Below are 24736 nucleotides of genomic sequence, written 5' to 3'. Positions count from 1 at the left end.
GAGAGAGAGAGAGAGAGAGAGAGAGAGAGAGAGAGAGAGAGAGAGAGAGCGCGAGAGAGCAAGAGAGAGAGCGAGCGAGCGTGCACGCGAGAGAGAGAGAGAGAGACAGGGGGTCACATCACAGTGGAGTCAGCTGTCTTAACTGTGGCTTGTGTACTGCACACATACCAGCTTCATCACTGTGTCTGTCACGTGACTCTGTTCCCCTTTCGGGCTCTGTCTTTACATTTATTTTGAAAGATGAAGCTCGCGATTATGGTAAGGGGCATTACATTTCAGACGCGTGCTTGCGGTGTTCGGCCAATCACAATGCACTGGGTCAGCTGGCCAATCAGAGCAGACTGCGCTTGTCAAAGGAGGGGGCTTTGTTGAAAACGAAGCGTTTGAGAGAGGCGGGGCATAGAGGACCTACAATAATGTACAGTATTTGAAAAATAATGCGTTTTTTTAACATTAAAGCATGTCAACATATTCTGTTACACCAAATACACAAAATAATGATCTTTAAAAAAGCATCATATGACCCCTTTAAAGGGTTAGTTCGCCCAAAAATGAACATTCTGCCATTAATTACTCACCCTTATGCCGTTCTAAACACGTAAGACCTTTGTTCATCTTTGGAGCACAATTAAAGATATTTTTTGATGAAATCCAAGAGCTTTCTGACCCTGCATAGACAGCAACGCAACTGACACATTCAAGGCCCAGAAAGGTAGTAAGTACATCATTAAAATTGTCCATGTGACATCAGTGATTCAACTGTAATTTTATGAAGCGACAAGAATACTTTTTGTGTGATCTATTTCAGATCTATCAATGACAGAATTCTCCTTTTTGGGTGAACTATCCTTTTAAATGCCTTTTCCCCCATCACACATTAATGTTCTACATCCAGATATGGAAATAAAACACTGGAACCTGAAACTGGTGATTCCCATAACCTACAATTTGCTGTGGAGTGATGCAGTATGGGTAGTCAGAGACGTTCCCTTCATGAGGCTTCAGAAACACAGAAAACAGCTTCTTCACTGGAGCCAGAGACCTAGAAGGGCTTCTGCCCTCCTCTCCATCACATTCTTCCTCATTCTCTCCAAAATCATCCTACAAAACAGAAGAATAAAAGTAGGACCTTTTTGTTTGTGTAGTGAAGCTGCACCAGAAATATCGATTTTGGGATGTTACTATGAAAACTAAGTCTAGACTCACAGATTTGGTCATGAAACTCGAGCTTGATCCTTCTCTGCTGGGGGTGTGGCTGTCATCCCATGTGGGTGGGAACATGACGGATGAGTCCAGGCCTCCAAGAACCTCATTGCCATCGGCATCCTTCAGAGGAAAGGGCTCACCACATGCAACCAACAGATCTATCAATTTACTATCGCCGACCTCCAAGTTGTAGGTCACCCAATCCATACGGATATCTGAGAGGTTTCAGAAAACGACGTGATGCAAGTATTTTTGTAAACTTGATGTATGTACATTTGTGAACTTGATGTGGTGAATGGCTCACCGTATGGACTGGTGTTAATGAGCCGTAAAGAGCGTGACACTGTGTCTCCTCCAGAAACATGGCTTCCAAACCTGTCAATCATAAATATCAAAGAACAGTCTTTGCATTTGAACTGCAACATCTTAAGCATCCTATAATACACTGACCGTATAATTGGACCCTGGTTCTGGTTGTCAGGCTGTGGTCCAATCATCTGAAAGTAAATTGGGCAGCCCCTCACAGACATCTTGATAGGAATGGGAGCTGTATCTAGATCTCCAGCCTGAAAGAAAAGTTCAGTTAGGATTCACTGTAACTGGAGCCAGAGACCTAGAAGGGCTTCTGCCCTCCTCTCCATCACATTCGTCCTCATTCTCTCCAAAATCATCCTACAAAACAGAAGAATAAAAGTAGGACCTTTTTGTTTGTGTAGTGAAGCTGCGCCAGAAATATTGATTTTGGGATGTTACTATGAAAACTAAGTCTAGACTCACAGATTTGGTCATGAAACTCGAGCTTGATCCTTCTCTGCTGGGGGTGTGGCTGTCATCCCATGTGGGTGGGAACATGACGGATGAGTCCAGGCCTCCAAGAACCTCATTGCCATCGGCATCCTTCAGAGGAAAGGGCTCACCACATGCAACCAACAGATCTATCAATTTACTATCGCCGACCTCCAAGTTGTAGGTCACCCAATCCATACGGATATCTGAGAGGTTTCAGAAAACGACGTGATGCAAGTATTTTTGTAAACTTGATGTATGTACATTTGTGAACTTGATGTGGTGAATGGCTCACCGTATGGACTGGTGTTAATGAGCCGTAAAGAGCGTGACACTGTGTCTCCTCCAGAAACATGGCTTCCAAACCTGTCAATCATAAATATCAAAGAACAGTCTTTGCATTTGAACTGCAACATCTTAAGCATCCTATAATACACTGACCGTATAATTGGACCCTGGTTCTGGTTGTCAGGCTGTGGTCCAATCATCTGAAAGTAAATTGGGCAGCCCCTCACAGACATCTTGATAGGAATGGGAGCTGTATCTAGATCTCCAGCCTGAAAGAAAAGTTCAGTTAGGATTCACTGTAACTCAGCTGTTTGATTTGAGAAAGGCAAAATATTTATAATGAAATAAGAAGTTTGATTGTTTTGTGACATACTTTACATATGAGATTGTCTTGATAATCTCCCCACATATTGGTGAAAGCAGTGATATTGATGGTTTGAGTCTCAAATGGGCCGAGCATCCCACTGTTTGGTTCAACAAAGAACGCTGCGCCTCTTCCATGGGAAAGAAGACAGTTTACAAATTCTGGAAGTAAAGAAAGAAAATGCTTTTTGACTTTGCTGTTTCACTTTCACTGACACTGAAGCACACAAAAGAGTAGGTTCCACCAACCATCATACGCTTTCTGCTGTATTTTTTTGGCCTGGATGGAATGGAGAGGTGCACTGCTCCTGGAAGGAAAGGCCAAAGGGTCAGGTAAAACAGTTTTTAAATAGTATTTAATGATAAATTAATTAATTAATTAATTAAAATAATAAAATTAAAATACATAATAAAATAAAAAGAAAATGTAAAAATTAAAAATATATATATTTTAAATAAATTATTTAAAATAAATATTAAATAAAATAAAACATTTAATTAAAATAATACAATTAATGACTCTCAATTAAGCTTTAAACAATTTGTAAATCATTAAAAAAAATATTCTATAATGTTACACAACATTTAAAATGTTGCAATTCCTATTTCAAATAAATGTTGTTCACTTCATCAAAGAATCTTAAAAAAAAGTATCAGTTTCCACAAAAAACATTATGTAGCACAACTGTTTTCAACATTGATAATAAGAATGTTCCTCTTCAGGAACTCGAGCTGCGTCGGAAACACTAGGGGAACGCCCTTCAGCGTGATGGGCTCTGAACCTCGTGTGTAATCAGACCAATAGATGGGCGAGACGTCACGGCGGGTGACGTAATGACCAGGAAGCTATAAAAGCACGTGCGGTGAGACCAGCGTCAGCTTTTTGTCATTCAGCAAGCGCTCTGTGTGTGTGTCAGTCTGATATCTGTTTGTGAGTCTTATTTAGTGTTGTCTGTCACGAAATCTAAAGCAAGACAAAACCAGACACTAAGGCGAGGGCAGGCAGCGTTCAGGCTGTGTGTTCTTCCCTGCCTGCGTTACTTTACGGGTGGGGATACACACAGTTTGTTTGTTGTCTGCTTGAGAACAAGCAGGCAGAGTCAGCTCTTGGAAAAAAAGGGAGCTGACGGCCGTTTTGGTAACGTTTGTTACTGCCTTGCTTCGCTCTCAGGGGGCTCTCTTTGAGGAGAGAGCTTTCACTAGCGTTTCTCGCGGCGCCGGCCCCGCTTTTTTTAGGGCGCGTCCCTATCTACTTCCTTAACCACCAGATCCAGCGCCCGCTCTCGGGGTTTCGGAAGCCCGCGCTGCGGTACTTCCGCCCCGGGGAGAGGGCGCGACACTCCGCCTGTCTTGCTCCGAGGAGATTGATACGGAGGGCGTCAGAGAGCTCGCCAGTTGCACAAACACCAGTTACACAAGCATATTATGCCTGATATTATATCAGGTTACGTATGTAACCCTAGTTCCTCGAGGGAACGAGACGCTGCGTCGCGGTGCCATACTTCCGGCGTCCCTGCCAGCGCTTGCTTCATTCCTAGAAGCTGACGCTGGTCTCACCGCACGTGCTTTTATAGCTTCCTGGTCATTACGTCACCCGCCGTGATGTCTCGCCCATCTATTGGTCTGATTACACACGAGGTTCAGAGCCTGTCACGCTGAAGGGCGTTCCCCTAGCGTTTCCGACGCAGCGTCTCGTTCCCTCGAGGAACTAGGGTTACATACGTAACCTGAGACGTTTTCAAAACAGCAAATTAAAATTATTTCAGCGATGACACTGAAGACTGGAATAATGATGCTGAAAATTCAGCTTTGCTATAAAAGGAATAAATTACATTTTAAAATATAAATTACATTTTAAAATACATTAAAACAGAAAACAGTTATTTAAAGTTTAAATTATATTTCGTATTACAATAAATGCAGCATCGGTGAACATAAGAGACTCCTTTTAAAACATTTAAAAAATCTTACAATATTAGGCTAGTAGTTAATTAGAAGGTAAACATTTTTTGTAAATAATATTTTGGTATTAATACAAAAACAATACAGCAGAATCAAGATACAGGATTTACTGTACCTTTCAGAGTTTTCATCCAATTGTGAAGGACAATATCCAGTAAAGTACTCTGCTTCAACAGTGAACGGAGCAGTAATAGCGGTGTGATTTGTTATCAGCAACTGACGTTTGATAGATTTGCCAATGACAACTGGCTCGTGCTCAGTGAAGTCCAGTGTGATTGGTTGGTGATCAGCATCGCTTGAATTAGTACTAAATATACAGCAGAAAAAAAGAGGATGATATGGCAACCATGTCTTGATAAAAAAAAACTAATAAAATTACTAAACAAAGACCAGGGAAATGTGAATATGAAGTAAATATGGATTTACCAATCAGAAGGCAGTGAGTAGGAAACTCTGAGAGGTTTAGCTTTAGAAAAAAATCCCAGCAATAATGGACTCTCCATTCCTTTTACGTCACAAACTGCAGCCACTTTAGTCAGTTCCTCCTAAAAACATAAAAACGCATTCACAATACTGTTTGCACTGGAGCTGTTACATACTCTTTATTTTAGGCTGTGGGTGTTACAGTACTACAGTAGCAGTACTTACAACAGTGTGAGCGGTGAATGATACAGACACTTCTGTCTTGGCATTGGGCTCCAGAGTGCCTGCAGAGGGGCTGAAGGTTGCAGAGCACAGATGAGCATGTGCACCTTGGAGCTGAAAGGAAGAGAACACCTTGAGAATGACTAAATGTATTGGTCCAGCCTATACAATATCACAACATTAAATCACAGCAATATTGAATTATTTTGACTGTTCGACAGCCCATGTAAAATAAAACAGATTTTATTAGGCTACTGAGATGCGTTTTCATCTCATGTAACTGTATATGATTTTAAACTTGTTTTTCAGAAGATTTGTTATGTGTAAAACTTTTTCATGAAGAAAAATTGCTGACTTTATTGTCTGTGAGTGTGACCACATTACAATTCAATATTATGTTCTTTCCAAACTATCAACACTGGCTGGGGTTTTTCGAACAAGATAAAAACAGTTTGAGATAAACACATTACGTAAACTGTCTCACCTTGCTCCAGGTGAAGTGGGTTGGCAGCAGTGTTCGGTTAAACAGGGTAACGCTGCTTGTCTGTGGAACACCTACATATAGATCAGTCAACACCAGCTCACAACTCAGCAAGCACACCTGAGGAGACTGGATGACTGCTTGTACAGAGAAGTGACTGAAGACAAATCAATGCACACCTTCACTCAAATGTGACAAAACTAATAACTGGTAACATTTTCTTAGTATTCTTTTCTTGTAGTTCAGACGCAATATGACAAATGATATGTCTTATTTCCTCACCAGCCAGTGCCGTGGAGCACAGTTAGCTGTAGGACCGACTCAAAACGCTGGCAGTACAGGGCTCTGAAGACCACATCCACACTGCAGGACGCCAGGGGAGGCAGCACACCTTTATTTGGATTCATATACACCTGAACACAGATAAATGCAAATAAGGATACAAAAACAGTCCACAAACATCTGTGTGCTGATTTATAATACTAATAATATTTCATAAGAAGCATAGATGGGGTGTTGTACCAGGCCCTTGATTGGCGGCTTGGTGTTGGACAGCTCCTCTAGGCGCCAATGGGCATCTAGCAGGCTGTTGTTGGTGATATCGATGGAAGAGATGCTCTCACTTCCCATTTGCAGCAAACCAAAATCCAGACTGGGCACATTCACTGAGCAATGTGGACCCTGAAGCACCGTATTAAATATAATTCATTTGAATGAGATATAATTTGCTAATGAGAACATTTGTGATGTCCTCCACATAGCATATTGAGTATAAATCATAGGGAAATGGATTCAGACACCTTAAACGTGACCTCAATGGCCAGTCCTATAGTTTGAGGATGGTGCTGAATGTGACACTGCAGGGTGGAGGTAAAATGACCTGGATTCTTTCCAGTCAGAGCCAACTCCATATCGAAACACTCATTCAGCTCTGTAAGCAAGCACATGTTAGAAATCATTTATTTATTTGTTTTGTTTGTTAACAAATAGACTTATACTCTACCATTCAAGTTTGGAGTTTGGAGTCTTATGCTCACCAAGGATACATTTATTTGATCATAAAATGGAAAATATTGCAATACAAAATAACACAAAAAACAGAAATATTGTGAAATATTATTACAATTTACAATAACTGTTTTCTATTTCAATATATTTAAAAATGTAATTTATTCCTGTGATGGCAAAGGTGAATTTTTAGTATCATTACTAAAAACTAATGCTAACCCTGAAATAACATATAAAACTACCAAACTTTGCTTAATCACAACGTTTAATCGCAACATATAATCATTGCAGTTAATAGTGTTCACTGTCAGTTTGATTACGTGTAATTTGTAACTAACTGCATGATTCTTACTGTACATTTCTGCCATAGTCACCACTAATAACCTACTCCTAAATATAATGTAGAAACTTACAATTTTCTGTAAAGCTACTTTGCAACGATTAGTATCGTGAAAAGCGCTATACAAATAATCTTGAACTGAAAAATGTAATTACTCCAGTCTTTATTGTCACATGATCCTTCAGAAATCATTCTAATATGCTGATTTGGTGCTCAAAACACATTTCTTATTATCATCAATGTTGCAAACAGTTGTGCTGATTAAGGTTTTTGTTGAAACCATTATACTTTTTATTCAGGATTCTTTGATGAATATAAAGCTCAGAAGTACAGTACTGATTTTAAATAAAAATAGTTTTTTTACATAATGCCTGCATTTACTGTCACTTTTGATCAATTTTATGGTCCTTCATGCAAGTATTAATTTCTTTAAGAAAATCTTACTGACTTTTGAACAGTATATCTGTTTGTTCATACATTATTTACCAATACACTGACCTATTTCTCCTGTTGAAGGTTCCACTTCAATTACATGACTGTCAATATTACGCTCCCATTCAAAGTGAATGACTGATTTGCTGTGATTCCACATCTAACACACACACACACACACACAAAACATACACATGTCTGAGATTCAAAAACATTTTATGATGTAAATTAGGGAATTAGGAAAGACGTTCAGAGTCATTTTGACCTCTGGACTCAGCACTACCTTGAATCTCTTGCGGATTGTGTTGTGTATGTAGGTTTCGCCTGGTATTAAAACGGCATACGGCTCAAGAAGAATTTTATACGGCTCAGCAGAACTTTTCACTTCAACCTCTAAAACGGTCACATCATTTATATGGAAAGCTGTGTTGAGACACATCCTGCAAATCAACACACAGAAGTTTTTATCCTAAATTAATGTTAAATTCAGATATCAAACAGTAAGCAAAGTTCATTTTACCCATCGTCACCGATTCTAGGTAGATCGGGAACATCCATGATCACCAACCGGCAGACACTGTGGTAGTCTTTCAACTTAAGACAGATAAAAAATTACTGTTCAGAGAGTTACAGTATTTTAGTATAATTGATATACTACTATGGTTTTCACTAATACAGTTTTATAGTTTTAAATTAGATTTTATTTTTTATAGTTTGCTATCATTTTAGTTAAAGTTTGAGTTATTTCATTGTGTGTTTTTGTCATTTTTATTAGTTTTTTTTTGTATATATATGTCCATATATTTTTAGTTTTTAGTGTGTTTATATGTGTGAGTGCACATACATCCTTTGGACAGTATGTGAGTAGGAACTCATGTTCTTCTGCAGGGCTCAGGATGCCCATGACTGGAGTAATGCTGAACACACTGTCTGTATCAAGATGATGCTGAATGCTGGAGGGGTCTGGAGTCTCTCCAGGCAACAGACATTGAAGGTTGGGTTTCATGATCTGCCAGTGGTACGGGAGCTCCAAGTGTCTACACATGAATGAAAAAAATGATTTACAAGCACACCAGTAAGTATCTGCTGTACATACTATTCTGTGTTGACGCAGATATGCACAGGTAGCTCACGCATTGTTTTTCACAACAACCATCTTCTGTAAGGTGGAATGTGGATTGGTTGGGCTGAATCTGACATAATGGTCAGCTGTGATATCACACAACTCCCCCAATTCAGGCTGATCCTCTCCGCCTGATATTGAAACCAGCTCCACAGTGATCAGCTGACCTGTACCTGAGAAAATGTATTAAAACATGTAGACATATATCTTTTTGGAGATGTTTGTTTTCAATTTCAGACAAAATATTACTTGCGTTTGGTTGAATTGATTTCCTACCTTGCAGGGTGATGTCCTTCACTTGGCAGTTGTCACAGACAATGGTAAAGTCCTGAGTAGAGATCTCAGCAGTTGTGGGGAAAAACACAACCTAAACATAGAAAAAACACATCCAAACATACGGAGTCACAGACTAGCAGATTACTGAATATTATTCAAATCTGAGCTGAATTTACTGTATGACTGTCAGACTGTATGAAACGCTGTATTCACAAGATCTAAAAATGTGCATACATTAGCATATTCATGTGTCTTTCTTTGCACGTTGCTTAGGTGATGAACAACAAAATCTGCATCTTAAAAGAAAAGTGTTTAGAAGATCAGATAAAATCCGTTCTGCCAACCAATTACTTATTTTTAATCATAATTACCATCACTAAAAGTTATAATGAGGGAATGTGTGCGCTATACCATCATCTCATAAAGATTGAGCCTGTCAATCAAATCAAAATAGAGAAAATCGCATAGTGTAGAAGGTAGATTAAACTCATAAATTAGTATTGTGGAATCTTCTAGAGGATATATAAATAAAAAGTGGTGGCCAAAATTATTTGAACACCTGACAGATCTGAAAATATTGACATTTCTGCCTCCAAAACATGATTTTATTTCATTAAGTTCATGAAACATGCAGATGGTTGCTCTGAGCACAACACATATCAGATTAAATGAGTAGTACTGTTCTTATCCCCTTTTAACTTTAATATTTGGTATGTACATCTTTTGCAGCATTTACAGCAGCACATCTCTCTGGCATAGTGTCAATACACAGTATTTCCTCAGAACTTCAACACTCCCATGCCTTCTGCAACTCAAGTCAAAGGCTTTCCTCTGAATGTACAATAGATCTGTTCAGTTTATTTTCTAACTCGCCCCAAATTTGCTCAATGGTGTTGATGTCCAGACTTTCTCATTTTCAATGTTCCAGCAGATTCCTTCCGTCGCAGGTAGTTCTGGCAATAGTTTGTTTTATGGATATTGTAATAGCCAATTCAACAAAAACAACTGAAACCTCTTAAATATGCCAAGTGTTCTAATAATTTTGGCCACCACTGTATAAGTTTGAGTTGATTTGTGTGCTCTTCAGTCAGTAACATCTCACCTCTATGACAGTGGCCTGTCCAGGGAGAAGACCGAAAATAGAGGGACTGATGGCAAAGGGAGGCTGTTCTGCAAAAGTAGACTTCACTGCAGACTGAGACACACAGAATTATCACTCATGAAGACAAAAGGTTAAAGCCACAATGTAACAGAGGTGACGACAGATCTTTTCTTCTGTATTGTGACGTACATCCAAGTGAAACAGTATTGTAAAAAGACAAAAACGTAGGGTGGGGACTTGGTTCTATCTATAGGTTGTTGATTGGATGAGTGGGCTGTGTTTAAAGTGGACTAAATGATTGGAGAAGTCCAGCATGTGTCACCAGTCTGTCATTTAATCAATTTATGATATTTTAATTAAAAATTATGTGTTAAGAAAATGTAAAAAAAAAAATGAATAGTTCACAATAGGTTCAATAACCTATTGTATTTAGAAAATAGATAGAGCGAAATTTCATTTTCACTTTAAGCCGATGTTTGATTTCAATTTAAAATGTCCAGATGAAACTGAGTTTATTTCAACCTGCAGATTATGTTAAGAAATTATGAGATTTATTAGAATTCATAAATAAAATCAAACAAAGGAATCTTAAATATGAACTGAATGAGATTTCATGTCAAGCTTTGCATGCTTACCCTAAGGCTTGAGGCAGGCCACTGTTTCTTCGGCATTACACAGAAAGTTCCTGCACTCAGTCCTTCATTCCGACATAAAACCTCCATAAACTTCACCCCTCCCACAAGGCAGTAACCGCAGTCCATGACAGCAGGCACTGGCACACGGAAAGAGGAGAGGCAACGATTCAACTCTGAATCCCTTATTACTGATCAATATCAATACAAGCCAAATTAAGATATTTTGGAAAGTCAGTCAACATTGGACCCCATTGACTTTCATTGTTATTTTTCATTTTGAGTTGTACTATCCCTTTAAGATCTAGATGCTGAAAGAGTTCAGTTTATTTTGACTCACAACTGAGTATTGGAGGGGGTCTGCGGGCCTCTATCGGTATAATGAGAGGATAAGGCAACTGAGTCTCCACAACCAGAACATCCTCATAATCAGCCAGAGAGTCTGGAGCAAAACGCACCATATACTGGCAACTCATTCCAGGAGCGACAATCCCCCCCTCACCAGGGAACCTGCCTGTGAAACAAAGCTTTGTTACACAGTTTCTTATCTTGATCTCAAAGCAGAAATTAACTGGTAGTAATTATTTCACATTTTTAACAGTAGATGTCACTGTTTCCCTATTCTGCTTCCTCAAGCTGCAGGGTAAATACCAAAGTATTATTAAGCAATTCCTCAGAATCCTGTGATATTCAGGGTTATTTTGGTATCACTGATCTACTATTACAGATTAGTTAATATTTTAAATTAGATTTTATTCTTATATTTTCTTTTTTGTATTTAATTTTAGTTGCTTTTGTAATTTAGTTGTTTTTGTCATTATTTTTTAATGTCTATATCGTTTTTTTATTATCATTTTAGTACTTAACTTAAACTAAGTGGAAATGAGAAATATTCCCTTGTCAACTAGATAAATAAGTTAGGGGGTTTTAATATTTTATTTAATTTTATTACAGTTGTAGGAATAGTTCACCCAGATATTAATTTTGTCATCATTTACTCACCCTCATGTTGTTCCAAATCTGTATGAGTTTCTTTCTTCTGTTGAACAGAAATGAAAACATTCTATTTTTTCCATACTATGGAAATCAATGGCTACCAAGCAACTGTTTTGAACATTCTTCAAAATATCTTCTTTTGTGTTCAACAAAAGAAAGAAACTCATACTGTTTTGGAACAACTTCAACGTGAGTAAATGATAACAGAATATTCATTTTTGGGTGAACCATCCCTATAATTTTTTATTTTACTTGAAGTAATGAAAATGTTTTTTTTTTCATGGTTTTAGTTTTAGTTAACGTTAATAACTCTGATATTTCCTCTAGTAATGACCAGCTTTAATGTAAACTATGCGATTTTACTTGAAGTAATGAAAATGTTTTTTTTTTTTCATGGTTTTAGTTTTAGTTAACGTTAATAACTCTGATATTTCCTCTAGTAATGACCAGCTTTAATGTAAACTATGCAGAGAGAACTCCTGGCAACATAAATGAGTCTTTCATTGAGGTCGGCAGGTACTTTTTTTCTTTAGACTCACCCAAACCAACAGAGAAGTGTGGGGAGGTTGGAGGCATCATTCGAATGTGACGGCTGGTCGCAGTCATGTTTTTGAGCTCCACTGCAGTCTACAAAACAGAAGGCACTATTAAGAACTGAAAACATACTGAACTGAAAAGGAATCATTCAGAAGTGGCTCAGTAGGTAAAATCTAATGAACATTTACACTAGGGGTCATGTAGTAAAAAGTAAAAACCTCACATTACTGATTTAGTCAATAAGAAAATGCAGTAAACAGTTAAAAAATTTTTAATTTCATACATTTCATGTTGTATGAATATAATTATTCATTCAAATGGACCCAAATAAATGAAATATAAGGTGCTTTTATACCTCATAGACTTGTCCTATTCTGTAGTCAGTGAAGAAGATGACAGGTGGATTCGCAGTGAAGATGGGAGTTGGACCAGGACTTAAGATAGAAAGGACATTTTGTATGAGCTTATGATAAGTTAATAACCAAATAAAAAAAAACAAAATAATTATTCTACTACGTATCCTCAGATGACATGCTTTGATCATTAAATACATTCTGTAAAAAATGCAGAGGTTTTGTCCTATGACAGTCCATCGGTTTATGTGCAGTAAACTAGAATTATTTGTTAATTGACAGAATACATCTCTGCACTTAGAAATTAACCACAGGAAAAGGTGTTTAAAAATAGTAACCAGTCACAGCAACTAAAATATATACTTTCCCATGAATAGTCAAATATTTGAACCTAAACTCTTGGTGGATATGCTTCCTATCAGCTGCCCAGCCACACTTTATGAAGTAATGTATTTCATTCAAACTGGATCTTTTGTTCTGTTGTTGACCGCCAAGATGCATAAAACAGGAACTGCACAGAGCTCATTGACTCAAAATGCAGAAAGAGTCAGCTGAGGCATTTTGATAGTCTTGTGATTCTCTTGGCCGCTATGAAGGGAAAAACCTCATTTAAATGGTCAGACATGTTGGGCCAGACAAGTGAAACAGGCAATGGAGTGGTTCCAATTTAATTGTTCTCTTTGATTACCACCCAGGGGCGCTGTAAGGGGGGAAGGTTAGGACGATTCCAAGGGCCCGGCGTTAGAGGGGGGAATGCGATTTCAAATGAAGGGGACTTACCCCCCATCCACTGTATGGGGGGGAAGGTTAGGACGATTCCAAGGGCCCGGCGTTAGAGGGGGCCCCCCGAGGGGGGAATGCGATTTCAAATGAAGGGGACTTACCCCCCATCCACTGTATGGGGGGGAAGGTTAGGACGATTCCAAGGGCCCGGCATAAGAGGGGGCCCCCCTGAGTAAATATGCTGTTCAGGGGGCCCAAAAACCATAGCGGCGCCCCTGTTACCACCACCTGGCATGCTGATATGTGTTTTTGGAGACAATAAGGCTAATAAAGGACAATAAATAAAAAACTTATATAGGCTGAATGGCTGATTATACTTGTAGAATAATCCATTCTACTGGTTTGCAATTGCATGTCATGCTTTTCAGATGTCTACACGAGCCATATGAAGAAATATAGTACAATACATTCAGGTTAGCATTTATAATACATGGCAGACAAGGTTGTGATCTGTTTCTTGAGTGTTCATGTGTATCATATTTCCCCTACCCAAGCTGCACAAATATTATAGCAATAATGGCTGAATAAAGTTGACCAAAATACAAACAATGCAAAAAAAGGACAAGGCTTAAAGGGATTATAAGAAAATGTATAAAGTATACAGTATATACTATATACTAAGTATATAGTATATTGATTAATTGAAGGCATTATGTGTAATTTTTTTGTTGACGAATGGAAGATGGGAAACCGGTTTAAAATAATTAATTAAAATACTATTTATACTAGCTAATTATAGAGGTTATAGAAAAAATGATCAAATAAATCATTATCGAGCATCTTTCTAAGTATGATCTTCCCAAAGAAAACACATATTAAATTAAAAGCACAGGCACACCTCTCTCTGCCAGTGTTTTTCCTGCCCTTTCCCACTTTCTCTGGCCTCTTCCCTGGCATGATGAGAGACTTTCCCCCACGCTGAGCATTTGGGAGCAGGAAGCGAGGGTTGTGCAGGAATTTGTGTCGGTCTTTGTGTTTCTGCAGGGAAGCCCTGTCTTCTGCCTGACTCTGAGCGCTAGGCTTCTCCATCCAAGAGGCCTTATGCACCATACCTAGCTTTTGAGTTGAAAAATTGGAAAAATAAAAATGTTTTAATAAAATTTTTGTCTGTACTAGATCATTTTAAATTATCCTGCAGTGACACATTCATTTAAAAATTTAATATTTTTAATAAGGCTGTCAAATCGATTAATCGAGATTAACGTTGCGGGTTCGAATCTCGTACCGGCAGGGATTGTAGGGGGGGGGAGTGAATGTACAGCGCTCTCTTCCACCTTCAATACCATGACTGAGGTGCCCTTGAGCAAGGCACCGAACCCCCAACTGCTCCCCTGGCGCCGCAGCATAAATGGCTGCCCACTGCTTCGGGTGTGTGTTCACGGTGTGTGTGTGTGTGTTCACTGCTGTGTGTGTGCACTTAGGATGGGTTAAACACAGAGCACTAATTCCTAGTATGGGTAACCATACTTGGCCACATGTCACGTCACTTTCACTTTCATAATATATGTGTGTGCATTATATATATAAGAAATACATGTAATATGTATTGATATTTATATATGACATAAATCTTACATAAATATGAATATATGTACATGTAAATATTTCTTAAATATATACTGTACATATATGCATGTGTATTTATATATACATATAAATATATACACTGCACACACATATATTAGGTAAACACTAAAATTTTTTATTTTGGATGCGATCAATTGCGATTAATTTATTTGACAGCCCTAAACATAAAGTATATATACTATGTATAATATTTATCATAGTACAAATGTAAAAGTCCAAATATTCCATTTATTTATTCAAATAATGAATAATATTAAAATTACAAGTAAAATAATTATAAAAAAATTATAATCTATAAGAGTATAGCTTGTTATATCTTGGGACATGTCAACTGCCCATAAATACTGCTCATCATGTGATCTGGGGCTACAGTGTTCATTTGAAAGAAGGCAGTGATGTAATAAAAAATATAAAGATCATTCTACTCCCTTTGATATGAGGAAAATGGAATAATGTTCAGAGGCAAACCTCGGTCCCCTTGATAGAGCTGGACTCTGGAGAGGAAGGGAGCGTGAGTGTCTCCTCTGATTGTTCCAACAGGCTCTGGGCCGTATGCGCAGGTGGGGGGAGAGGATTGTAACCATCATCCTGTGGTTCGGTGCAAATGTGCATATTATAGGAGACAGTTGGCTGGACAAAGCCTGGAGTGAACGTACCTGCAAAAAATGGGTAAATGACGTATTACGTATTATAATACGTAATCTGATTGTTTGAGTATGTTTTTACTTTATAGGTCAGTGAAATAATACCTTTTGGGGTTTTAACAACTGGGGTGTGCACTGTTGTATAGTCTAGTGGACAAATCAAGTTGTTGCTCCTGAGAAGCTCACTGTCCACACACCACTTGAAAGCTGATTTAACTTTGGAGACATAGAGGACTCTTCACAGGGTTTTGATGTCATAAGATTACTAACTAACTGACTGACACACTGGATAGTAAAAATAATGGTTGCTTAAATAAACATAACTAGAGAAACCTACCTGGGGGAAGACCCAGCTGATAGTAGGCCTCACCCACTTCTTCCATCATTCTGCAGTGATCGTGCTCCTCCTTTGCAGCAGCTTGCAGTCGGGCCTGTATAATGTGTGTCTCCAGCATGTCAGCATTCTGAATCCGTCTGTTGTATTCAGAATGCTCCTGATAAAATCATAATAATTCAATTTAAAAAGCATAATCTAGATCATACAAATCCGAAAAAATAAGAATTGAATAAGAATTAAGGAGCCAACACTAGGGGATCAGTAAGATTTTTTTATATGAATGAATATACATTTTATTCAGCAAGAATTCAAAAGATCAAAAGTGACGGCAAAAACATTTACAGTGTTACAAAAGGTTTCTATTTTACAGAAATGCTGTTCTTTTGAACGTTCTATCCATAAAAGAATCCTAAAATTTCTGTTTCAAAAACATTTAAAACTTTTATTAACATATAATACATCACATTTTATAAGCGAGACTTTTCTCAGATGTGAAGAGAGGCACCTGCTGTAGCTCTTCCACAAATTTTTCATGGTAGTTGTTGCTTCCTCTGCGTGATTTTCTAAGATTAGAAACAGTGTCCCTCCCAATCACCTCTATGGTGTAAAGGTCGTTGAATATGCTGGTCAGTAGATGAGAAATGTCCTGTACACAAGACATGTTTATTTAATGATAAATGAAAATTACATAATTCCTAAAACATTTCCTATTACATAACCTCTAATTTTGGGTTCAACGGAATACAGTTCTGCAGTCTGAGACAACATGAGGGTGAGTAAATGATGACAAATGTACTAACGTTACAAGTCAAACTGTTAAAATAACCATCAGTTGCAGTGTTCAGTAGTCATTCTCTTACCTGAGTTGTATTGGATGCTGGTTTGTGTCGGTTCATGGAGGGTTCCGAGCTCTTTAGTGCTTTTGGTTCAGTTTCATCGGTCATTGTTTTGCAAACGTAATTTAAACGTAATTTTATATTTTAAGCTCCGGCACGTGTGGTGCGTAGCGAAGGAGGTTTATGATATTTTATGGAAACGTGACATAAATGCTCATATGTCTCAATATAAAACGTAAAGCCAGAAATAATACATACACTAAATGGCACCATGGAGAAGTTCCCTGTACTACATTGACCGCCATGTTTGTTTAGGAGGTCACCATAGTAACAGAGCGAGCCTCCCAGAGGAGCCTCCTAAAAGCTCCGTAACCAAAGCGATTTCTTAAATGATCTTAACAAAAGAGACATTTAAAACGGCAACTAAAGCATTTGGACATTTAAACAACAAAATCTATACTACTTTTTTGTGGTCAAGAATTTTTTTATTTAGCAAAAATGCATTTAATTGATCAAATGTTAATCAAAAAAGATCAACAGCTTTCCTGTCACAAAAATAAAATATATATTTTAAATATATTAAAATAAAAACAGTTATTCAAAATGATAATAATATCCCTTAAGGAAATTAACCATGGTTTTACTACAAATAAAACAAAAAAAAACATGTTTACTGTAATTATACCATGGTAACCACAAACTAACCATGGTTTTGCTACACTAACCATAGTTTAACCATGGTATTTGTAGCAAAACTGTGGTTATACAATTGGTAATCAATACAGCAAAAAAAGCATGGTTACTACACCTTTAATACATTTACATTACATTTAGTCATTTAGCAGACGCTTTTATCCAAAGCAACTTACAAATGAGGACAATGAAAGCAATCAAAATCAACAAAAGAGCAATGATGTGCAAGTGCTATGACAAGTCTCAGTTAGCTTAACGCAGTACACGTAGCAACGTTTTTTTTATTATATAATAAAAGGAAAACAGAAAGAATAGAAAAAGAATCGAGCAAGCTGTTAGAGGCCTTTTTTGTATAATAAATAAAACTAAAAACAAATAGATAGAATACAAAAACATTAGAGAAGCTATTTTTTTAAGAATAGAATTAGAATAGAGAGTGCTAGAGTTAGAGGGTTAAATAAAGATGGAACAGATGTGTTTTTAGTCGTTTCTTGAAGATAGCTAAAGACTCAGCTGCTCGGATTGAGTTGGGCGGGTTATTCCACCAGGAGGGAACGGCTCATTAAAAATTAATCTTGTGTCGCCTATTAATACAATAAAACCATGGTTAATTTTCTTAAGGGATTTCACATTATTACTGTATTTTCTTCAAGTAAATGCAACCTTGGTGAGTGTAGGAGGCTTATTTAACCAATAAGTAAACATGTTACTGATATTATACATATGCAACATGGCCAAAAATTAATGACGTAACGTCCAAAAATAACATGCACACCTCTACATACCTGAAGATCGGGTATGGCTTGACAGCTTTAAAGGGTGTGCTAAAAGTTGCCAGGCAGGATGATTTTCAAAATCCCCATCATCATAAAGCAAAGAGACTCTATGAGCTGTATGCTACTGGACTTTGCTTCACACCCTACTTTGCTCTACGACAAAATTAGATCACTCTTGTTCAGTTATTGTGAAGACAGATTGATTGGAAGTGTTCCGATTTTGTCCCATCATGTCACCAGACGCAACACAGTCAATAAATCACTAATATGTAACATGTAATACTAAACAAATAAATAGCCTTTCATTTATGCAAAGTTCCATATTCAGATAAATCCACCCAGAAGTGGAACATAAAAACAAATCAAGAAAACAAGCTGTAGCATGAAGTCTTACAGACCCCCATGGATGTTATAACATTTCATCACTTGCATTGAACATTGTTCAATCTGAAAACACTGAATGTAAATCAAAGACTGACTTTTATTTCCTTACACCTATGATAAGATAATGTTGTGCTTATGAAATTAAGAATGTAGCCAGCACTTAGGTTTTATTCATTTTAAGTCTTTGAACAGCACTCTCAAGAGTGGCATTACAGGACAAGAGTGGAATTCTGAAGAAATGAATCAAAACCATCTGTAGCCACGGACAAGAGCTCCTTCTGGAAATCACCAAGAAAGCAGACACGTCTCTGAATTAGGCTACACTTTAGTCGTTCATAATGGGTGGAAACAAATCAAACTTTTCAGGGCATCGTTGAGAGATACTTGAAAGACCGGTGTTGTTGTTGTTGTGGGTGTTGGCGAATTCTCGATACTGCGCTAGTAATAGGCGGGTTCCACACACACACACACACACACACACACAACACACTCAACAGCGCATTGGACTTTCCTGTCAGTGGATGGTTTAGGACACGGGCTTTACACATCCCAGTCAGTATCTGGGCGGCTCTGAGTGGCTTTGTGACGCGAAAGGTCTTTTCCCAACTGGAATATACAACAACTGAAAGAAAACGCTCAATAAAACAACAGAAAGAATCATGGAAGCCAGTGGAAATGCCGGCATATTCGGTAAGTTTTGCAGTGATGACATGATTATTCCGCGCGAGAAGTGAATGCATTTGATTTGAAGAGTCAACAGGCTATTCATATATGGCTATATGAACACCATAATGTGAACATTTGAATGTTAGCTGCAATACCACAGACGCTATACAAAGCAATTTGCTCTGAAACTCAATTTATAAGATATTTTACCTTGTTTTTTGCTTTCGCGAGGTTCTTTTCACAGTCATGCGGCGTGTAATGACCGTCTTGTTTCTTGTTTCACACTCAGAACTGCTATTAAATGTAGATGTGCCTCATAGAACATTTTCCATTACTTCAGGAGTTTGCTAACTTGTCCTAACGTTATATCGGAGAACTTTAATACACAGCTTTAATAGCTTTAATAAAAACAGATACATGAGTTCACAATAAAACCGTCATTTATGAACATTGCCGTTTACAAACAAACACTTGGAGTTAATGTAGCTTATATATTGTATGGTTATATATAACATTCTTTTCGTGGACCTTCACTTACACCAACACACATTCAGCATGACGTTAACTAATGTCCCGCGAGGATTCAACCAGATGAAGGCGCCCTATGCCAAATTACATTTGAGTTAGTGATTCATCAAAGTGACTCGTATCTTTGAATCGTTTCCCTAAACGATTCATTTAGATTTCGCTTACTGATTTGTTCAAATCACATCTACTTAGATTCCATAGAGAGTTTATGTTTATTACTTCAATAAAGCTATACGAATACAGAAATAGCTAAAAGTGGATAACTGTTTATTAACGTTCTCTCTTTGTTAAAGAGTTTAACTAACAAGCTGAACTGAATTGAAAGACATGCCGTTGGATGTAGATATCCAGTTTATTCAGTTTGTCTCATTTAATACTGCTATGGGTCTTGATTCGTTCAGTGAAGGGGGCGGTTCGTTGAGCAGGTCCAGCCAATGAAAGGCTCCATCACAACCAGCCTGGAATGCTATTGGTTCGCGTTTTGGTCAGCAAACCTGCGCTTTAAACGGGAGAAACTTCAGCAAACTAAATAGCTAGGAGTCAAACCAGACCGATTCTTCCATTTAAAAGATTTGTTCAAAACCAAAGATTCTTCCATAAGCGAAAAGCCTCAAGGGAGAAGCCACGTTTGTAGACTAAATGTAAAGGTTACACGGAAACCTCTGACAGGAGGACACAATGGGTTTGCAGGCCGAGAAACGGAACCAACTGACAAAAATATTACACATGTTGTTATTACAGCATTATATATATATATATATATACCACAGTCAGTGCGTGCCATAACATGCCAGACGTATAGATGCGAAAACCTGAGATACACAGAGCAAGTGAATCATAAAAACACAATAGGATTATTTTTGCAGGTTTAGAACCCGCCCATAGAAAGAGACTTGCAAACGTCATGGTTTTCTCGCCTCATGTTATTTTTCTAGACAAACTAAGCCGATTACAGGCGATCTCGTTGAGGAATTTCGACCATGTCTTGTGTGCGTAAGCTTCCCAAAAGGACGAAATCCCAGGAGTTAGTTTACCAAGAGCAGTGCAAGATCGTGGCACAAGAGAATGGGAAACGCATAGGTGGGTGTTGGATCTGTGTCGGGCGTTCGTGCATTAAATAGCCCTCCGTGGACTAAACTGCATGAGAGTTGTTTAGTCCCAGAAAGTAAAGTTTCCACCAAAACTACAGTTATAGTTTTTATCACTATTACTGTAAAGCCATAAAAATGGGGTCTCATTTAAACTGTAAAAAGTAAGAGAAGAGCTCGTTCTCGCTGTAAATGTTATAAACAATGTAAACATTTAAGTGACTGTGCAAGGTTAATAAAATAACATTTACCGCACATAAAGAATTTGAAATAGCATGAAGTTTGGTTTATGGAACGTGTACGCTGATTATTAGATAAATAGCCTACTGTAAATGTGTTAACCAATCTCTGCTACATCTTCTTGCAGAGTCAAATCAGACTTTTTGTTTGCTGTAAGAAGCTGCACTCTAAATATAAAGGATTAAAATGATTTAAACATTAAGAGCATTTACAAAATACCATGATGGAAAAGATGTTCATTTGCATGTCACTAACATCCATGACTGTTCATTTCATAAAAGTGTATGATACACTTTTTTAATATTTGGGATGGGGAATGAGTCAAGGGGATTTTCGATGCTTTTTGATGTTTTGCTGTATGTTAAATGACATTCCAGCCAAATAGGCTACAGCAGAGAAGATCTGTATTTTGTCTTTTTACTGAAAAAAGGAGAGTAGGATTACACAACTTTTCCAAGGAAATAATGAATGGGTTTGACGGTTGACTTATCACAGTTTCATCTCTGGCTACCTTCCAGTGATGACAAATCAAGGTTAAAGGCACAATATGTAAGATTTTTTTATTAAAATATCCAAAAACCACTAGAACAGTGTTATATATTTTGCTGACTTGTGTACTTACATTATCCCAAATGTTTTGAAGAATGTTTAAATTAAGAGAAATACGCAATTTTAACTAGTGACACGGACCGTGTCCATAGTGTCATTGTGTCGCCTGCCAATGACGTCATAACCCCTCGATTTCCGGTTTTGTTTTGTAGAAAACATGGAAACACCAAAGACGCTTTAATATGTTGTGCGTTTTAATAGACCAGTGACGACCGCAAAGAGTAGCATTATAACAGAATTTCAAAATGTATCTAGTATGATAAAACAGCGCTGCTTTTTTTCCCCGCATACGCACGACAGGAAGGAGCGGAAGCGGTCGACTGTGGCATAATAAAAGCTCCGCTGCTTTCGAGCCATGTGTCACGCTCCTTCAGCCGCCTTGTTTCGCTTCGACGGCTTTCAGCCTTACCCTGCTTCATTCTACTATGTTAATAAATCATTAGCTCATCCATGAACATGATTTCTGCCCGAGTCCCGTCGGATTGCGTCAGCTGTGGGGATGTAGACGGCAACTCCTATGACTCCACACTCAGTCACGGCGTTATCAAACTACGCCTTTGCCTCTTTGTTTATTTTGAATACGCGCCCTCTAGCGGCGAAAATTACATATTGTGCCTTTAAATTAAGACTTCTCATTCACTTTTCTATCTTTCCTGAAGAAAATAGTGGACTCAGGGCTTCTTAGATGGAAATTCCAGTTAAATGGAAAAAGCATTGAGGAGTATGACAGTAGCATCAAAACACATTATGATCATCATTTATTTTCCCACTTCGTTGCAGCATCCTGGAACTGAGTGTATTTGAATGCTTCAGTTGCTATGTTTACATACATTTTAATAATCAAAATAAAGTGCTTTCATGCAAATTTTAATTAAATTGAGGTTGATCCAAAAGAAAATGAAAGCACGTGGTGCAGATCTTAAGCATTCTGTTGATAATGCCATGTAAATATTTGAATTCACTGTAAGATTCAAAAATATCCAATGTACGTGTTTAATACTATGCAGAGAATTGCATGAATTGGCGTAAAATGGCTAAATGATGATGGCTAACATGTTTACAAAAGATAGTATTTGGGGGCACAAAGTGGATGAGAGCTGTAAAGCTTCAAAATGACAAAAAAAAGCACCATAAAAGCTTCATAATAATGGTTCAACTTGTGCACTATACTACAAGTCTGAGGATCAGACCAAAAAGTTTGTTTTTGCTTGCTTTGAAAATCTTGCTTGACAGCTGTGGTCACCATTCACTTTTATTGTACAGGAAAGGGCAGTGTTCACAATATGCTTTAGAATCAGAATCAGAATCAGAAGAGCTTTATTACCAAGTATGTTTACACACACAAGGAATTTGACTTGACGACAGGAGCTTCCAGTGTAGAAGAAAGTACAAACATAGTGCAGACATACATGATAGTGCAGACATACATAGGAATAACACAGTAGGGATGTAATATAACACTAATATAATAAAAAAAGAAAAATTGAATAATGTACTATATACAGAAATAGAAGTATAGGAAAAAATTTAATTGTTTAGATAAATGTACATATATGTTTATGACACGTGACACGTTCAGGGACTGGAAAGGTAGTAAGGACATCTTTAAAATAGTCCATGTGTCATCAGAGAAGAAACTGTTGAAAAAAGACATTATTTTAGTTCGTTTTTTTTTCACACAAAAAGTATTCTCGTAGCTTCATAAAATTACGGTTGAACCACTGATGTCACATGGAATATTTTAACAATGTCCTTACTATCTTTCTGGGCCTTGAATGTGGTAGCTCCTTTGATATCTATGCAGGGTCAGAAAGCTCTCGAATATCATCAAAAAAATCGTAATCGTAAAAAAATCGTAAAGGTGATGATAGTAATTATTGACAGAATTTCATTTTTGGGTGAACTATCCCTTAAAATATTTCACTACAATATACTCAATAATTGTTTTGGACAGCCTTTAAAAATGTTAATTAAATTTTTTTTACCCCGTTTGCTGCCTTTAAATTGCTACTGAGGTGAATGGGAATGCTTTCGAATAGCTTTGTCCAGGTATTAGTGATCTCTCTCTCTCTGGCTTTTATTCCAACAATGGCACAGCTGAAATCCACTATTGCAAATCATACCTGGCCCTGTTTCTATAATTTCTTTAAAGATCACAGCAATTAGAAGTCAGAAGAGTATTTGAACTCAGCGACATCTACATTTGCATTCTGAATACCTCTGGAGTATGATTTGAATGAGATAAAAAGTCTGATGCACATTTTCCTAAATGTTAAATACCTCACCCTTTTCAAAAATGCTAGAACACTTGTATCAGTCATCAGAATAAAACCTTACACAGAAGAGCTTTCCGAGTAAACACAAGCAACCATTCCAGCACAGAAAATGTTTTCAGCCTGATTTCAAAGGCCATTCTGAAATCAGCTCAACTTTTTCACCATTTCTCCGCCTTCTGCTCGAGTGCAGCCAGAGCCTCATAAACAACCTCTGTGGCAACAGCTCGTGAAAAAATGCCTGCAATGTTGTGGTTGTGCTCACACCCTTGGGTCAGAGAAGCTGGAGATATACATAATTCAACTGTTGGGCAAATTAAAGGGGTCATATGATACGATTTCAAGTTTTCCTTTCTCTTTGGAGTGTTACAAACTGTTTGTGAATAGATAAGATCCCTATAGTTGCAAAGACTACAGTCTCAAACCCAAAGAGATATTCTTTATAAAAGTTAAGACTGGTCCACGCCCTCCTAAAAGGCCTCGTTTAAACACGCCCCCACATGTCTACATCATGATGTGGGAAGATTTGCATAATGCTGCCCAAATGTTCATGCAAAGAAAGAAGGCGTAACTTTATTGTTGCTGCCACTGCCATGTTGTGAAGACGCTGTGTGTTTTGTTGCGAAAGCGAAAATACTTTGTTTGGCCTTTCAAAAGAGGACACGACTAGAAATCAGTGGTTAAGTTGTATTTACAACACTGTTCCAGAACAGTTCAACCCAAATATTCAGATGTGTGCAGCGCATTTCATGGAGGACTGTT

At 37.7% G+C, this 24736-nt stretch overlaps 2 protein-coding genes across 3 annotated transcripts in view; one reads left to right on the top strand and one right to left on the bottom strand.

Moving 5' to 3' along the window:
• Positions 1–16825, bottom strand: part of dlec1 (DLEC1 cilia and flagella associated protein) — a 23973-nt gene extending 7148 nt beyond the window's left edge. Inside the window, exons 1-31 of the mRNA XM_016280371.1 lie at positions 16742–16825; positions 16387–16527; positions 15882–16038; positions 15650–15760; positions 15369–15556; positions 14152–14369; positions 12533–12611; positions 12180–12267; positions 10985–11158; positions 10648–10784; positions 10013–10105; positions 8911–9001; positions 8645–8807; positions 8356–8548; positions 8032–8105; positions 7795–7951; positions 7578–7671; positions 6532–6662; positions 6254–6412; positions 6014–6144; positions 5735–5888; positions 5254–5364; positions 5032–5150; positions 4721–4912; positions 2893–2951; positions 2654–2805; positions 2434–2549; positions 2288–2358; positions 1984–2198; positions 1820–1878; positions 946–1042 (exon numbers count right to left, since the gene is read on the bottom strand). Coding sequence (XP_016135857.1) covers positions 946–1042; positions 1820–1878; positions 1984–2198; positions 2288–2358; positions 2434–2549; positions 2654–2805; positions 2893–2951; positions 4721–4912; positions 5032–5150; positions 5254–5364; positions 5735–5888; positions 6014–6144; positions 6254–6412; positions 6532–6662; positions 7578–7671; positions 7795–7951; positions 8032–8105; positions 8356–8548; positions 8645–8807; positions 8911–9001; positions 10013–10105; positions 10648–10784; positions 10985–11158; positions 12180–12267; positions 12533–12611; positions 14152–14369; positions 15369–15556; positions 15650–15760; positions 15882–16038; positions 16387–16527; positions 16742–16825 — 4008 coding nt within the window. The remainder of the gene's footprint in view (positions 1–945; positions 1043–1819; positions 1879–1983; positions 2199–2287; positions 2359–2433; positions 2550–2653; positions 2806–2892; positions 2952–4720; positions 4913–5031; positions 5151–5253; positions 5365–5734; positions 5889–6013; positions 6145–6253; positions 6413–6531; positions 6663–7577; positions 7672–7794; positions 7952–8031; positions 8106–8355; positions 8549–8644; positions 8808–8910; positions 9002–10012; positions 10106–10647; positions 10785–10984; positions 11159–12179; positions 12268–12532; positions 12612–14151; positions 14370–15368; positions 15557–15649; positions 15761–15881; positions 16039–16386; positions 16528–16741) is intronic.
• A 2213-nt stretch (positions 16826–19038) lies between these two features.
• Positions 19039–24736, top strand: part of LOC107591255 (1-phosphatidylinositol 4,5-bisphosphate phosphodiesterase delta-1-like) — a 24287-nt gene continuing 18589 nt past the window's right edge. Inside the window, exon 1 of one of the 2 annotated variants that reach the window (XM_016280370.1) lies at positions 19039–19260. In XM_016280370.1, the coding sequence (XP_016135856.1) occupies positions 19230–19260 (31 nt within the window). In that variant the 5' untranslated portion in view covers positions 19039–19229. Of the gene's footprint in view, positions 19261–20744; positions 20845–24736 lie in introns of those variants that run through there. The other variant, XM_016280369.1, reaches the window with a different exon arrangement.

The sequence above is a fragment of the Sinocyclocheilus grahami genome, unplaced genomic scaffold (assembly GCF_001515645.1).
Source record: "Sinocyclocheilus grahami isolate Dianchi unplaced genomic scaffold, SAMN03320097.WGS_v1.1 scaffold139.1, whole genome shotgun sequence".
NCBI classification, from domain to species: Eukaryota; Metazoa; Chordata; class Actinopteri; order Cypriniformes; family Cyprinidae; genus Sinocyclocheilus; species Sinocyclocheilus grahami.
The sequence above is the reverse complement of the archived record's forward strand: the minus strand, read 5'-3'. Positions and strand labels throughout refer to the sequence as shown.